Source organism: Nestor notabilis, unplaced genomic scaffold (assembly GCF_000696875.1).
Source record: "Nestor notabilis isolate BGI_N333 unplaced genomic scaffold, ASM69687v1 scaffold3121, whole genome shotgun sequence".
NCBI classification, from domain to species: domain Eukaryota; kingdom Metazoa; phylum Chordata; class Aves; order Psittaciformes; family Psittacidae; genus Nestor; species Nestor notabilis.
In genome coordinates this window covers 76,251-92,763 of record NW_009913244.1, presented here as the reverse complement: position 1 = coordinate 92,763, position 16,513 = coordinate 76,251, and the positions used below count along the sequence as shown (strand labels likewise).

Sequence of the window (16,513 nt, the reverse complement as noted above, 5' to 3'; positions counted from 1 at the left end):
ACCAGGAGGTTAAAGGAGGTGACCCTGCCCCTCTACTCTGCTCTCGTGAGACCTCACTTGGAGTATTGTGTCCAGTTCTGGTGTCCTCAACATAAAAAGGACATGGAACTGTTGGAGCAAGTCCTGAGGGGGCCACTAGGATGAGCACCTCCCGTATGGAGACAGGCTGAGAACACTGGGGCTGTTCAGCCTCGAGAAGAGAAGCTGCGTGGAGACCTCAGAGCAGCTTCCGGGGTGTGCAGGGGGCTACAAGGATGCTGGAGAAGGACCTTCATCAGGGACTGGAGTGATAGGACAAGGGGTGATGGGTTCAACCTGCAACAGGGGAAGTTCAGGTTAGAGATAAGGAAGAAGTTCTTTACTGTGAGGGTGATGAGGCAGTGGAATGGGTTGCCCAGAGACGTTGTAAATGTTCCTTCCCTGGCAGTGTTCAAGGCCCGGTTGGGCAGAGCCTTGGGTGACATAGTGTAGTGGCAAGGGGTTGGAACTGGATGATCTCAAGGTCCTTTCCAACCTAAACCATTCTATGATTCTAATCTATCTTATGTTGCCTTTTAGGTCTTTGCAAGGTGGATGAGACTCCAAAAGGCTGGTATATCCAATATATTGATAGGGACCCAGAGACTATTCGCAGGCAACAAGAACAAGAGAGGAAGAAGAAACAGGACCTTGATGATGAAGAAAAAACTGCAAAATTCATTGAACAGCAAGTTAGAAGAGGTTTGGAGGGGAAAGAACTGGTGAGGAAAATTGCACTGTGTGTCAGCCTTTAGCTCAAAACTCCTCTTGGTTAATTTAATGGTGATTTTGGTGCTGCTGGGATCCTTGCACTGGTATTTCCTTTGCAGTTGGTTAGAAGGTGATGAGTAAGCTTCATGCTTTACGTTACAAGCTCCTCACCAGTTCAAGCTGAAGAACAGTGGGTATATTTGGCTGCACTGCTGTTCTTTGTTAAGCCACAAGGAATAGTCTTCTCCCAGATACTTCTCATACTTCCCAGCAGCCTCAACTGACTTGTTTTTGTTGAAACTGCACCTTATTGCATATCCTTTACTAACCAACTTGCTGGTGGTTTTTACAGCTGATAGTCCTCTGTGGAATCACAGTTTCAGAAAAACAAATAAAAGGAAGCAGAGGTTTCAGCTCCTTTTAGATTTGATGTGATTTTGAAATCTGCTAGAATTCTATCCTGTGGCCCTAGTGTCTGATCCTGGCCATTTCAGACTTTGATTTAATCATCATCTTCCATACTTGAATCACCATGTCAGTTCACTTATGTTCTGAATGTTCTGCTACACAGTAATCCTAGATTATAACCTGCTCTGGAGAAAAACTTGGAGTTACTTTGGACCTGGCTTGCTTTAGTACTAAAGCAATAATAACTACTGTTCTTCCAGTGATTAGTGGTGTAAAACTTACTCTTGAATTTAGGAAGGGAGGGAAAACAACACAGTAACCACCATGACATGTCTTCGTTTATGGTATTTCACAGCTTTTAGGATTGCAAATAACAAGTGCCCTGTAGGGTGGGGAGGCTGAGAGAAATAACCAGGGGGATCTGGCACAATCAAATCCACAGAGTGCAAATTTCCTTTTGATAGTGCTGATGTGGTATTTGGGATCTGTTTATTGTGTGTCATTCCACGACTTCCATACAAGTTGTTGCTTGGAACTGGAACCTGCCATTTGTTCCTGGCTAGTGATAGGTACATTTAAATGCTGTTGTAAACAATGATCTTTTCCTTAATTTCAAACTAATTGAAATTTAAATGGTCTGAGCCTTTGGTGCTAAAAATTAGGCAAGATTCCAGAATTTCCTTTGAACTCTCAGTCTGTCCAGGAACCAGTCCGATGGTGCTGGTTCATATGGGGCAAACTGCTCTGCAGTAAGGCCACTTTCATGCTGGAATAGGGCAAGCTTAGACAGCATCTTTGTAGAGAGTGTTAGAGAAGTTTGCCCAGGAGCCTGTAATGAGGTAATGTTTCAGTTTATAATCTCTTATGAATCAAGCCAGGTTGAATATTAGGCTTACTTGTAATAATTTCACAGTATGTAAAACTGAGCTAATCGATGATGACCACAAAATGATACCCTGGCTCAGTTCTCTGCTTGACTCTTGAAATGTGTTTTGGTGGTTTTATTTTGGCAGGAAAAGCCAGTCTATACTGAACTGAACAGAGAAAACGAAGAAGAAAAAGGTAATGAAGTTTTGATACATGTAATTTTCTAGAACCTACTGAAACTGATTTTGTGCTTAAAACAAGATGAGCACCGAGGCCTGTTCGGTGCTTCCTAAAGTGCTTTGAGATCAGTTCTAAAGAGCACTGGAATATGGAAATACAGGGTATTCTTTCTTCTAAAGTTTAAAGTAATCTATTTTAAAAGCTGAACCAAAATGGGTAAATGTTTTTGCATTGCTGATCTTTTCCGTTTGCAGACTTGTAAAGCTGTAACATCCTTCAATGCAGTTATTTTTAAAGATAGAAATAGAGTAATTTCTTTTTATTTTGTAGTTGCATTTAATTTAAACAAAGGAGCAAGTACTTCAATAGCTGCATCTTCTAAAACAAGGTGAGAAAAGAACTTAAGGGCAACCCTTACTGTTGCAAAGCACTTATATGACAATGATATTTGGATGGGCAGGAAGGGGTATCTTGTCCTGAAATAGTTGGAATTTAATCTCTCATCCTGTCATGTTATTCAGGAGGGGTACAAGGTGACTTCATGGTTTCTATTGTCCTTTCCAACCCTAACTATTTTATGATAAGTGGGTATATATTAAACGTGTGCTGTGAGGAGCTTTCTTGAATTCACTGTAGTTCATGGCAGATGCCTGTAAAGTAAGAGGTAGTTAAGGGTTCCTCTAAGAAAACACTGTTATGTGAAAGGGTAGATCCAGGCAAAGCACTTGAAGTGAAATGCCATCTAGTCCCAACTGCCCTCTATAAATGGGTATTCATGACTTGTTAATTTTGGTTCCTAAAAGGGTTGCTTGCTTTGTCTAATTGGAGGCAATACTTTCTCTGCTCATCGCTTAAGAAGCTGAATCTACCTGATGTAAATCTTTCTAAAGCTCATGAATTTAATTGTCTTCATAGAACCACAAGCAACGCAGGACAAAAGGGATCAATAATACAAACAATACTGACTTAGAGCAGTCTTTGAAGCTGTTTGATGAGCAGTCCATCTTTTCATGGGAGGCAATACTGCAATTAAATGTATTGCAGGTAAAAAGAAAGCTTTCCTCTCCCCACAAGCTCAGCTCTTAGGTAAGGTATCTGATGGGAGATATGCCATGGAGAAAATGAGACAATAAAGTAGTTCTTTGCAATAATAGATACAGATTTCAGGCTTTGAGGAAAACTTTTAAGTTATCCCTAAGCATTGACTTGTGCTTAAGATGAGTCTGAAACTGTGCTTAAGATGAGTCTGACACTTAAGTCAGACACTCATTTGAATAGTTTTGGTGAGGAATACTTCAGGTGCTTGCTAAAATTTGGCTGAATGTGAAATCTCATATCAAGTAGGCTAATTTTTTTCATAGCATATGAGAGATACTTGACTGTAAACTTTATAATGGTAGTGTGGAAGCAAAATCAGGGTATGTACTTCACAGTAAAGTGACTGGACAGTGGTTTTTATGTCATTGGTGATACAGGCATCACTTCAGAGTCATGTATGGAAACTGCTTCCCAATCAGTGTAAAGGTGTATTCTGCAGCTGCTTGCTATAACTGAGGACCAGCTGAGTTCATCCTGATGTCCAGTACCCCAGCGCAGTGGGCAGTAGCACTTCCTGGCTTCCCAGCTCCCTGCACAAGCTATGGAAACCTACACTTGTATTTCTTGAGCAGGGTGCAGAAATAGGACCAGGAGATGGTAGGAAGTGGAGAGCAGAGTTTTGAGGGCATGGGGTAGTTGGGTACCAAAGTGAAGTTGGAGCCTTGCTGAGAAGGGGAGTGAGAGGGCAGGTGCCTTCACTTGACTGTCCGTGTGGCTGGTATGAAGCTGGGAGTCACTACTGCTGCCGCAGGCACAGCTTCTGGTGCTGACTGCCCTTGAGCAAACTGGCAGCCCTGGGCTTAGCTTTATTTCCCTTCAAGAACTTACATCCTCAAATCCCTGCTTAATTCCCTCAGTGAACAAGGAAGATTGAGATTCCTAATTAAGGAATGAGCAGCAGCTACTATCAAGGTCACTGATTCCTGTCTGCAGTACTGCAAGTGTACCAGTGTACAGCCCTGTCTGTACACTGATCATGCTCCACTGTATGCAGTTAGGGTCTCCTCAGCTCTATAATCCCAAGGGAAGATCCTTCAAAACATGTTTGATTTAATGGTTAGGACCTTGTCTGTAATTTCCCAGGTAGATGTATGTGGTAATGGCCAGTTTCTATCAGTTGCTCTCATGTTGGTATGCGGTTTTTAACATAAGTAGTTTTTTTTCTCCCTTTGTTTGCTTTCTCAGACAATGTATTTAAGAACAGCTTTAGCCTCTGGGCCTTCTCTGTGCTGTACAAGTAGGCCTGGATGATGCTGGCCTCACCTCCCCATTCCCCTGATCCACTGAACATCCCTTGCCCTTGTTCCAGTTTCAGCTAATCTTGAACAGGGGAGCTGGTTGAATTCCTATATGCTGCAAATGAAATGTCTCATACAAAACACTAACTCTCGTCTGTCTTGATGCTTCCTGGGATTGCCTTTTACTCTTTTATGACTGATCCACACTGGTAGCTGTCATCTGTGATGATAGCCAGACCCCTTTCTGCCTTTTTTGCTCTTAAACAGCTCCCAGTAGATAGAAGGAAATCAGAGTAAACTTTTCCAAAGCATGTGGGCTTGCATAATGTGCTGTTGTTGAATTTTGTGGGGTTTAAAACATGCTTTTCAAGATAAACCAGTCCCTTCTGGTGTCCACTTCTTTTTTGTGTCCTCCATATCAATAACACACCCCAACAGTGTTGATGGTCTCACCCTCTTTGTCCCAGAGTCCTTAATGAGTGTATTAAATAAGATTTGGTTTAGTTTTAACACCCAAGAATCCCTTAGTAACCTCACAGCAAAATGCATTTGCTTCTTACATATAGGCACAGCAGTTCTGTTTAATCAGATGTCACCCTTTATGAGATGTTATTTTAAGTACTTGCTGGTTGAGTTTTGATTTAATGTGCTATTTCTTTTAGAGCTCTGCTGGGGAGATTATGCAGACTTCCTCTGAAACACAGTTTTTCCCTCAATCTTGCTTCTGCTGCCATTTCTGTATCTTCGTTCCCATTACATACCTTCCCTTTGCTAACACATCCAACATCCTCACCACAGGCAGAACATGCAATTTGTTGTAAGGCCATATTACTATTACCTTGCTGGCACACTGAGCAGCCTTCTTCATCTTTCTTGCTGAGAGAACACCTACCTTTTTTAACTGCATTCAAATGCCTTTTATAAACATGGCTCAATTCAAGCTGCCTTCAGGCAGTTCTCATTTTACCTGGATGTTCCCTGATCCCTGATATAGAACTTGCTGTGCTGATGGCTCTTTTCTTTCATAACTCATGGGCTGTTTGCATATGGAACATGATTGTGAAGATGGTGTTTATTTGCTGGGTGTGGAGCCCTTTTCTACAGGTTCCCATGTTTTCTCTACCATTGCTGGACAGGTTTAGTATCTCTGTCTGGAAGCAGTTCTAGGTGTCTGCCACGTTTGAGAGTTGCTTTGTCCAGGTGGCTTTTCTACAGCCACAAGTTTGTCCTTTCAAATTTGAAAGCCTTATTTGCAGACCTGATTTCGCCTTCTCCATTGAGCTCAAGTCCCTGATCAACTCTTTGCTTTTGCACTGGTGGATCATGAGGTTTTCATTCTGCTGGACTGCTGGCAGCAAACATCAGTGGACACGGAGTTTACATCTGAAGGAGACCATTTCTAGCTGCCAAAGGCAGTCCTAGAGAAGGAGGCAAGCAGGGTCTGGAAGGTGACTTGCACAACTGAACTTAAATAGATCAGCAGACCTTTTTACACAAGCAGTTCTTCAGATGCACCTTGGTAGAGGAAGCAATGTAAGATCTGCTGTGAAAACACCATCTTACTCTTCCAGCAGTGTCCTTGGACCGAATGCACTGAAGATGGTGGAAGGGGCAGTTAAAAGGAAAGAATCAGCTCATAGTTCTGGTCAGTCCAAAGAGAAAAAGAAGAAATCTGCACTGGATGAGATTATGGAGGTAATAATCATGCAGGATCTCTGTCTTTGTAACCCCGTGCCTAAGGCAATGTCCACTGTACCTTTGAAGTGCCCTCAGACCTTCAGTTCAGGAGGAATTCAGACTTTGGTATCTTGTCAGGCAAAGTGATTTCACTTCCCCATTAAAACTGCTTTCTGCTGCTCATCTGTGCCTATTCCCCAGATGACTTGAGATGTTGGAAGTAAAGGATCACAGATTTGGAAGAAAATACCTAGAAATACTTGACAAACCCCAAATATAAATCTCCATCATTTTGTCATGGATTCCTGGATCTCATTAGGTTCCTTTTCATGCAGCAAGCACACACTGATTTACCCTTATTTAGTGGTTTTTCTATTATTCCCCACTTGATGTGGGCCTGGAGAATTGGCTCAGCTTTTCAAAGCATGGGAAAGCTGCAGTGAAAGGAGGAAGTAAATGGTGATTATTTGTTGTTCTGTAGCTTGAAGAGGAGAAGAAAAGAACAGCTCGGAGAGACTACTGGTTACAGCCTGTAAGTGTCTTTAAAATTATTATTGTGCCAAATAGAACCAATTCTGCATCTTTAAAACCTCTTGATTTGTGTAGAGATCCAAAAGGGGATTCCAGACTGAATTCACTCTGATTTTCTAAGCTGCCAAAGGTGAAATAGTACAGTATCTGGGAGGAGTTACTCTTCTGGTTGAGCATAATCTGCAGTCTGAAGCATCCTGTGCCTGGTCTCAGATGGGGTGACATTCTCTAATTAAAGAGTTGGTACTGTGAGTCTCTAAAGATCGTGTTTAAATCATGATACTACTTGCAGCCCTCTTCTTTCTTCATGGGAGTTGACTTGCACAGAGGTAGAGAAGTCAATGTCAGCCTTTGAGCTGAGAGACCTCACCTCAGCTTCTATGTTTTGATTGGACTTGTAGATCAAGAAGTCCTGCCCTTGATCCATTGATATAGTAACTGTCACGTTATATCCTGAATTCAAGTGTACCTGTAGTTATAAAACAGAAAAGTCTTGAGAAGTGCTACTTCAAGGCAATAATTTGAGGATAAAGACATATTCCTGAAAGCAGAGTCTTTGCTATTGTTGCTTCCTGTTCTGTACAGTGTGTAGTTAGAGTCAGAACAACCCAAACGTGCCATTAGTTTAGAGTGTTTGTATATTTTGGCATTTATTTATCTTCTCCCCTTTCAAATCTTCCAGGAAATCATTGTAAAAATTGTAACAAAAAAGCTTGGGGAGAAGTATCACAGGAAGAAGGCAGTTGTTAAGGTAAGGTGTGCAAATGGAAGCATGTGGCATTGGTTAGGCTTTCCTGCTCTCTGATCTGAAGTCTTGTTTCATTGTACAAGTCGTTCAGCCTTAAGTCAACACTGAGAGGGGCTAAAGCATCACTTTAACTGTATCAGGACTTACCTGGGCAGGGGCTGAAGCTCTGAATTGGTTTAATGTCATTCAGTCAGTGATCCATTTCTCAAGCACTGTTTTGTCCTGCATAGTTTGTCCCTGTTAACATGCCCCTCATAGAGAATTGTTTCTTTGCCAATGGGATCTGACCAAGAGCAGTGCAATTGCATTTTAAGCTGGGACTAGTCAGGTTTGCATTGGCATTTAAGCTGCCTTTGAACAAGATTTCATTTGCATACAAAATCTGGAGGCTGAGCCTTGCTCTGTTGTTCAGAAGCACTTTCTTTCAGCCACTGCCAGTGAAATGGTGGTGTACCAGGTAGACCAAGGCTCAACAACCTCTGGCAAAAGAACCAAAGACAACACCCGGGTGTGTTTTGAATGATCAACAAGAGTGTATAGAGCTCAAAATCACAGCTGAATATATGAATGTGAGAAGTGGGACATGGTTTGTGCTAAGCACAAAGATCATCACTGAGAGGTAGTATCCCAGTTGTCACTGTGTGGCCTCCGCCCAGTTTAGCCTCCCATGGGGGAAAGAAGCCTCTAATTAACTCTCCATCTGTGAGAGAATAGCCAAGAGAGCTGACCCAAAGGTTGACAAAACCTTCACACAATTAGACCAGCTCATTGCTGGTTCCACAGGAGCCCTTTTAATGTAGCCTGAACTTCAGAGTGAGGCTGCTCAATAGTTCATGGAAGCTGGATGCCATAAGGAGAGCTCAGAAGTCCTGCTGCTTTTGGAAACATAGAAGTGCAGACTCATGGTCCTGAGTTGGTTAATATTGAAATATAAATGTAGAGATTTGTTGGTTTGGGGACTTCTTTTTCTGATGTGCCCCTGCCTTTCACAACAGGAAGTGATTGACAAATATACAGCAGTTGTGAAGATGATTGATTCTGGAGACAAACTGAAGCTTGATCAGACACATCTAGAAACTGTAATACCAGCACCAGGTACAGCTGTTTTGTTCAGTTTTCAGCTTAGATGTAACTGCAAAACTTCTATTTGCATTCTTTTAAACTATTAAACTTTAAACTTGAAAGTACTGTAACCTTTCCTATGGAGCCAGGCTGAGAGAGCTGGACTGGGGCAGCCTGGAGAAGAGAAGGCTCCTGAAGGGGACACCTTAGAGCAGCTCCAGTGCCTAAAGGGGCTCCAGGAGACCTGGAGAGGGGCTTTGGACAAGGGATGGAGGGACAGGCCAAGGGGAATGGCTTGAACCTGCCAGAGGGGAGATTGAGATGAGCTCTTGGGCAGAAGCTCTTCCCTGTGAGGGTGCTGAGGCGCTGGCACAGGGTGCCCAGAGAAGCTGTGGCTGCCCCATCCCTGGCAGTGTTCAAGGCCAGGTTGGACACAGGGGCTTGGAGCAACCTGCTCTAGTGGAAGGTGTCCCTGCCCGTGGCAGGGGTTGGAGCTGGAGGAGCTTTAAGGTCCCTTCCAACCCAAACTGTGATTCTATGAAGAGCCATCTGGCTCTTGGGGCAACGTTTCATAAGCTGCTCTGATCATTTACCACATATCCTCTGGTTACTTTCTGAGGAATCACTACAGTGCTTCTGCTATGAGATTTCACAGTCCCATCTCATAAGAATTAGATTATTTTCTGAGAAGACAGAAGTGCTTTAGGAATCAGCTCATTCAACAAGATGAAAGCATCTCTTTTCAGCTGCCAGGAAGCATCTCTGGGAGCCCTACAGAGCCCTTGGTCGTATTTACCCTGTGTCATCCCTCCGAAGTCATGCCTCAGATAGCTGCGGGTGCTTGGCAAAGCTTGCCTCGTCTCCTCTTTGCTTCACTGGCATTTCTTTGGCTGGTACACACTCATATATAGCATCTGAGCAGTATTTCAGGGGATAGCCAGGGTAGCAGTAAGCAGAACACTGTCAGGATATGGGGAAACAGGACATGGGATGTTGGGATTCACAGATCCTTCAGCACACCTGCCTCATTCTGCATGTGTGCAGCTGGTGATGAGCTGGTTGATGGTGTCAGTGAGTGTTCTTTAGCATAGTGCTACCTGTAGGTGAGCTCTGCCCACCCTTGCACTAGGACTGATGCCCTGAGGGGACTGCCTGGGTGAGGCAGAAGGCAAAAAGGAGATACACTGAGCTGTTAGCACAGGGAATGGGATCCAGGAGAAACAGCTTTGGCTTCTTTCCTTGCTGTAGTTTCAATGGCTTCTGCCCAGTGTAGCCTGGACAGGTGTGCTTTGGGAATGGGAATGCTCTAAGGCAAAGCTTAGGGTGCTGCTTGCTGGAGCTGCTGGGAGAACCCTTCTCTCCATCAGCTATCGGTAGAGTTGAACACAGCTCCATCCAAAGAACTTGTTGTGTAACTGTTCTCCTCTTTGTCATTCCAGGCAAGAAAGTGATGGTCTTAAATGGTGGTTACAGGGGAAATGAAGGCATCTTGGAATCTATCAATGAAAAGAGGTTTTCAGCTACAATAGTCATTGACTCTGTAAGTATCAAACACTGCAGGATCTTGTTTGGGTAGAGCACTTTTCATCTATACCTTGGAAAGCTTTCACAAAGAACTGTGCTATCATTAGTCCTGCCTTACAGGTGGGGTTTAAGCTGTGGTCACCCCCAACCTGTTCCCAACAAGTAAGAAACCAGCCACATTCCCCACTGCAGACTAAAGGTCTGCTGTTTGCCTTTAAAAAGATGCCAGGATGCTGAATTTAGCAAGTTTGGAACTTGAAAGAGACTGACAGAATATTCTGTATGTTTATTTTGAACACGGCTGTTGGGCTGTTTTGTGGGAAGGGAAGAATGTGAAACATGCAAGGAGGTGACTCCTGCCTTTTCCAGACTGAATGTGGGGCTTTATGTGCTTATTTGTTGTCTCGTTCATGGTTAACAATTATAGTTGGGGCTGTTTGGGTTTTATTTCATGTATCACTTTTCTCTGGGCTAAAATTACCCCTTGACATCATGTCTGTGGGGCTGCTGCTTTGTTCTCTGCAAAGCCAACCTTGAAACCCTTTAAATTCAAGGCCAGGTTGGAGCAACCTGCTCTAGTGGAAAGTGTCCCTGCCTGTGGCAGGGGTTGGAACTGGATGAGCTTTAAGGTCCCTTCAACACAAACCAGTCTGGGATCGATACAGCAGAGAGGTTGTTGGCTCAAAGTCAAGTTTCTTAAGTACAACTTGCAGTAGAGAGACCCTGTTAAGATCCCATTCAAAGAAGGGCTGCAGAAACTGAGCCCATATTGGATTTTGGGGTATTTTTGTATTCAAAATTTCATCTTTTATTGCTTAGAAATCCACAGTGAAATAACTCAAAGCAGCTGCTTATGTTTGCCTCAAAATTGCAAGACCTTTAACACAAAAAGTGTCCTGCAAGTGAAAAGGTTTCTGGGCCAGTGTTTGAGGCCCTGTCACATTCTCTGGTCAGCTTGAAAACAATGGAACAGAAAATATTGTGAGCAAATCCCGAACTCCAGCAGTTTTTGGGATGCATTTTGCTACACATCCCCTGGACAGCCTCCACTGTGGAGCTATACATGGCTTTTGGACAGAGCTCTGACACAGAAATGTCCATTTTGATCCTATTTCTTCTACCGTGTTCTCAGGGACCTTTAAAAGGACGCCGAGTTGAAGACATCCAGTATGAAGACATCTCCAAACTTGCCTGAGTTGCTCATTGTGGATCAGAGAAGATTTTGGTTCCCAAAACCATCTTTCTGGCATCTTGCAGCAGACACAAGACTCTACCATGTCAGGGTTTTAAGTGTGTGTGTGTATGTATTTATAATGTATATAGAAATTAACCACAAGCAAACTGGATTTATTTAAAGACCACTTTGGATTTGTTTCGTAACATGCTTGTGGAAATCTCAGCAGTGGAAATATTTCACCTGATTCTATATCAAAGTTACAACGTTGGGTTCAATTTCCTTTTGTAAAATAGAGCAGATTGCTGCAAGTGGAGTATTTTACTCACTGAAGTGTGTTAGCAATTCCTTAAGAGACAGAACTACCTACAAACAGCTGCTTAAGGCACATAGTGTGTGTTGGGGCCAGCTTTAACAACACACACTCCTCAGTCTGCAGTTCGGGCGGCAGGAACAAGGGGAGGGATTAAGAGAATAGCAGGAAGGCAACAGGGATTATTCCCCTGGATGTTGTAGGAATGGTCTGGTTTACTGAGTGCTGTCACCAGCTTATTTTTGGTTGCACATTGGTGATGGTAGAATGCAAGTCACCCCTTCTCCACTGTGTTTGCCAATGATACTAATATGCAATTTATCCTCATGTGGACTCTAAGGTGGGTGCTGTTTGTGGGGTTTCTAAGCCACCAGCCAAGGTGTGTGTGGATACAGATTGGTGATTGCTGGTTTGGTTTTCCAGAACCTTTTCCTTTGTTCATGCTTCCATTATTGCTGTGCCACGTGAGTGTCAGCACTCACTAAAGGATGTAACATTTACCTTTTTTATTTTGTAAAGAATGTCACATTTTGTACAATGTTTAATTTCTAAACCTGGTCAGGAATAAACATAAACCTTTCCTAGGTCAGCGTGGTTCTTACCAGCCTTTTCAGATGCCTGTTGGGCACAGTGAAGTGCCTGGATGGCCACTGCCTTGTTCGTGTAAAAGGAATCACAGAACCCCAGATTGGTTTGTGTTGAAGGGACCTTAAAGCTCCTCCAGTTCCAACCCCTGCCATGGGCAGGGACACCTTCCAGTAGAGCAGGTTGCTCCAAGCCCCTGTGTCCAGCCTGGCCTTGAACAGTCCCAGGGATGGGGCAGCCACAGCTCCTCTGGGCACCCTGTGCCAGCGCCTCAGCACCCTCACAGGGAAGAGCTTCTGCCTCAGAGCTCATCTCAGTCTCCCCTCTGGCAGGTTCAAGCCATTCCCCTTGTCCTGTCCCTACATCCCTTGTCCAAAGCCCCTCTCCAGGTCTCCTGGAGCCCCTTTAGGCACTGGAGCTGCTCTAAGGTGTCCCCTTCAGGAGCCTTCTCTTCTCCAGCTGCCCCAGCCCAGCTCTCTCAGCCTGGCTCACTAGGAAAGGTTACAGTACTTTCAAGAGGAACTGGATGAGCTTTAAGCTCCCTTCAACACAAACCAAGGTCGCACATTCCCTGTCCCTTTCCTCCCCCAGAGCTTCACTCTCTGTTGGATTGTGGTTTCCAGGGGACCCCTGCAGGAAAACTGGAAGACTGCAGAGGTTCAGTGGAACTGCTGCTGCCTGGAGTAGCCTGGAACTGCCTCCCAGCGGACACCAGGTGGCTTTCCAGGGCTCCTGGCCATAATGCAGGATCTACAGCAGGGAAAGCCACGAGGAAGGGAAGCGGGAGACACAAACCAGGCTCGTCTGTAAATTAAAGCTCTGTGTAACCTGGGTTGTGGAAATGGCTCTGCCCTTTCTTTGATAGGTACTGAGTGAGGAGGGAAAGGACAGGACAGCTTCTGCTTCACTGGAAAGAACCACACTTCATATTCCAGAGCCTGAAAAATGAGAGTGAGTATAATAGACACGTTAAGTTGCAAATTGTGTGGAGAAGAGCAGAGAAGGATTATTCACTGCTCGTAGTCACACACAAGCTAGAAGCAGACAGTGGAATTCCTGCTTTGGGGATTTCAAACCACACTTGACAGGCGTTTCCTCCCCAGCCATTGGGGAACTGGCCGCTGCAGGGTGTTGTGGAGGCCAAAGCTAATGAATGAGTTCAAAGAAGCCATGAAGGGTTCAGGGGGAAGTTGCTTGTGCTGAGAGCTACTTGGAAGATACACTTCAAATGTGCTGATCCTGTCACTCCTGACACCGTGGCTGCAAGAGGGATCTTGTACCAGCCTTGAACTCATAAGGGAAGGACAGAATGGTAAGTACAGCACTGGGGTCCCCTTCCCACAGCAGGGCTGCTGGGAAGAATCAGTCCAACATTTTTGTTCTGAGGTTGCCAGAGAGCAGAGTTTTAACTCACAGACTGGTTTGTGTTGGAAGGGACCTTAAAGCTCCTCCAGCTCCAACCCCTGCCACGGGCAGGGACACCTTCCACTAGAGCAGGTTGCTCCAAGCCCCTGTGTCCAACCTGGCCTTGAACACTGCCAGGGATGGGGCAGCCACAGCTTCTCTGGGCACCCTGTGCCAGCGCCTCAGCACCCTCACAGGGAAGAGCTTCTGCCCAAGAGCTCATCTCAATCTCCCCTCTGGCAGGTTCAAGCCATTCCCCTTGTCCTGTCCCTCCATCCCTTGTCCAAAGCCCCTCTCCAGGTTTCCTGGAGCCCCTTTAGGCACTGGAGCTGCTCTAAGGTGTCCCCTTGAGGAGCCTTCTCTTCTCCAGCTGCCCCAGCCCAGCTCTCTCAGCCTGGCTCCAGAGCAGAGCTGCTCCAGCCCTCGCAGCAGCTCCGGGGCCTCCTCTGGCCTCGCTCCAGCAGCTCCACGTCCCTCTTGTGCTGTTCCCCAGAGCTGGATCAGGGCAGATCCCCTCCCTGAGCTGCTGCTCACGCTCTGGGGGTGCACCCAGCACACGGGGGGAGGGTATGTTTCTAGGCTCAAGCACCCACTGAAGCCGGGTCATGGGGAGCTCCTCACTGACCAACACCCCCAAGTCCTCCTCCTCAGGCTCTTATTTCGGGGACATTTCTCACCACAGGGTAACTTGACTTAAAGACGGGAGACTCCTCGTGATGCCCATTGCAGAGCCCATTTTCCTTTACATCTATTACACATCCTCCTTTTCGCCCAGTCCAGCAGCGTGTGAACTGACATTCTCCCAGCAGCCTGAACAAGCAGAGGTGTTTTGAAGTGCTAAGTCTGCTCCTGTGTGTTACTCGCGCTGCAGCAGCCACAATGTCTCCTCTGCAACATGTAATACAAAACAGTTTAAGTTTTTAATGGAGTTTATAATCCACTCAATCGGACACAGCAAGAGCAAGATACCTGCTACAACCCAGCACGTCACTTTATTACGTTTTTGACCAGAAAAGGGAGTTACATGGCGTTGGAACACTGATCATTCATAAAGCAAAAGGTGGTGAAGTCACCTTCTGTTGATCCAGCCCGAGAGCTGCTGTTCAGAAGAGTCGTTTGGGTGTGAAGGAGCAGGTAAGAACGTTGTGTAACAAACTGGTTCCGTGTTGGAGCACTCAGGGTTTCTTCAGGAAGCTGTACAGGTGGGGGACCAGGTAATCTTTGTAGTGACCATCTATGAACCCCTTCCCACTGTTGTGCACAAACCAGCACTGCACCTCGGTCCCAACCACGCGGTCTGTCCTGTAGTCCTTCTGCAGCCCCCTGTGAGGAAGAGGCCACCCAAAATGAAGGTCACCACATGGCAACTAGACCAGAAGACATCACTAATCCAGCTTGTTCATGGCACTGTGCGTCTCCCAGCAGCAGCAAGTGGAAACAGCCACAGCATACAATGGATTTAGCAGTTCTGTGCACACTGTGTGTACAGGCCCCACACACATACGTACAACTGAGGGTATGGGGCCTTTTTGGGGGGTCTCAGGTGCTTTTATAGGGCCTGTCCAAGGTCAGGTGTTGGGCAACAATGAGGACAGCACAGCTCATGCACAAGAACCCACCTTGTCCCAAATGTTTTGTCAACCACCAAAACCAGATTATCAGCAGAGGGAAAACAGTGACGTTTTTCCCCCAAATCCTTGAGATGTAACAAGCCTGCAGCCACTGATGCCATTCAAATAAGTCAGATATAGGAGGAGAGCATTAAAGTGCATTATTCCTACCTGGTAACAGTGAGCTTGTTGCCTTTCACTTCCATGATGGCTTGTGGCTTCTCTGGAGGTTGCCCAGGGGTTTGGTGGTGGATGGACACGTCTGGTTCAGACGCAAACTGACCTGATCAAAGAGAGGTTTATTGCTCCCTGCACCTCCCAACCTTTGAGGCTCCTGTGTAAGCTGCTGTGGGAAATCAAACTCGCTGCAGCGGGCAAACCTCTCCCGCATGGATCACAGGGCACTGCGGCTCCGGTGCTGTTGGATCACCCACACTGGGAGGGCTAAAAGCTCTGCTGTGGGGCAGAACACTCATGGTAAGTAAGCAGAGTGGAGCTGCAGAGTGTTTGGGAAAACAGCCTCTGGATTCCTACATCTTAAAAGGAGCTTTAGGTGGGTCCAGGGCTCAGGGGGCTGGTTTTCCCTGTGAGCTGAGCCCTGGCTTGTTTTTCAATGCCAGGAAAGGCTGTCCTTCAGGGGAGCGCTGAACCACGGATGTTTCTATGTAGAGCTTCTCAGGAAGAAGGTTTGAGGGGTTGTTTCAGTCTTTTTAGGCTGGAAAAGCCCTGTCATTGTGTCACCGAGTCCAGGAAGGCTGAAAACACCCTCCCCTGCTGGGACGAGGAATAATCCCCTCGTTCCTGTTGTTCTACAGCGTCCTTGGGGCTTCCTGTAGGACTCTCCCTCATTTTCTGTTTGAATCCTTTCCACACCTGCCCCATCAGGAGACAGATACCAATGAATCCACACAAGGATCTATCAAACTCCCTCCCCAGTGCCCCACCATTCCCACCTCCCATCCTGCAGCCCTTACCTATAAGCCCGTGGGTTTCAGGGGAGAACTGGTTTTCAGGGGGAATGTAGATTCCCAGGAAGTCGACATTGACGGGGTGGTGCTTCCACACGCGGTGCAGCAGAACCATGAAGGACATCTCCTCACCCACTGTGACAGTAACGTTGTTTTCTTTCTTCACAGATATGAGCAGCCTGGCAGTGGTGAACCAAAGGGCTCAGTCACACACAAGCTCTCAGGCTCCTTGAGATGCTCTTGGGCATCCAGAACAACCGCCCAGGGTTGGCAGATATGACAGAGGGTCCATCAAACCCACAGCACTGGGAGTGGTGCCCAGAGGTCTGGCAGGGCAGCGCCTGATAGAACAGACACTTGGTGGCCATGTTCAGGCAACCCAAACTTGCCCTACAAA

At 45.9% G+C, this 16,513-nt stretch overlaps 2 protein-coding genes across 2 annotated transcripts in view; one reads left to right on the top strand and one right to left on the bottom strand.

Annotated features, from left to right (window-relative positions):
• Nucleotides 1-11,574, top strand: part of KIN (Kin17 DNA and RNA binding protein) — a 17,372-nt gene extending 5,798 nt beyond the window's left edge. The window contains exons 5-13 of the mRNA XM_010023103.1: nucleotides 559-740; nucleotides 2,151-2,199; nucleotides 2,515-2,572; nucleotides 6,092-6,215; nucleotides 6,679-6,729; nucleotides 7,411-7,479; nucleotides 8,472-8,571; nucleotides 9,978-10,078; nucleotides 11,195-11,574. Of these exons, the coding sequence (XP_010021405.1) occupies nucleotides 559-740; nucleotides 2,151-2,199; nucleotides 2,515-2,572; nucleotides 6,092-6,215; nucleotides 6,679-6,729; nucleotides 7,411-7,479; nucleotides 8,472-8,571; nucleotides 9,978-10,078; nucleotides 11,195-11,257 (797 nt within the window). The 3' untranslated portion in view covers nucleotides 11,258-11,574. The remainder of the gene's footprint in view (nucleotides 1-558; nucleotides 741-2,150; nucleotides 2,200-2,514; nucleotides 2,573-6,091; nucleotides 6,216-6,678; nucleotides 6,730-7,410; nucleotides 7,480-8,471; nucleotides 8,572-9,977; nucleotides 10,079-11,194) is intronic.
• Nucleotides 11,575-14,705: 3,131 nt separating this feature from the next.
• The window catches only part of ITIH2 (inter-alpha-trypsin inhibitor heavy chain 2), a 29,207-nt gene continuing 27,399 nt past the window's right edge, over nucleotides 14,706-16,513 (bottom strand). Inside the window, exons 19-21 of the mRNA XM_010023102.1 lie at nucleotides 16,123-16,295; nucleotides 15,320-15,431; nucleotides 14,706-14,861 (exon numbers count right to left, since the gene is read on the bottom strand). Coding sequence (XP_010021404.1) covers nucleotides 14,714-14,861; nucleotides 15,320-15,431; nucleotides 16,123-16,295 — 433 coding nt within the window. The 3' untranslated portion in view covers nucleotides 14,706-14,713. The remainder of the gene's footprint in view (nucleotides 14,862-15,319; nucleotides 15,432-16,122; nucleotides 16,296-16,513) is intronic.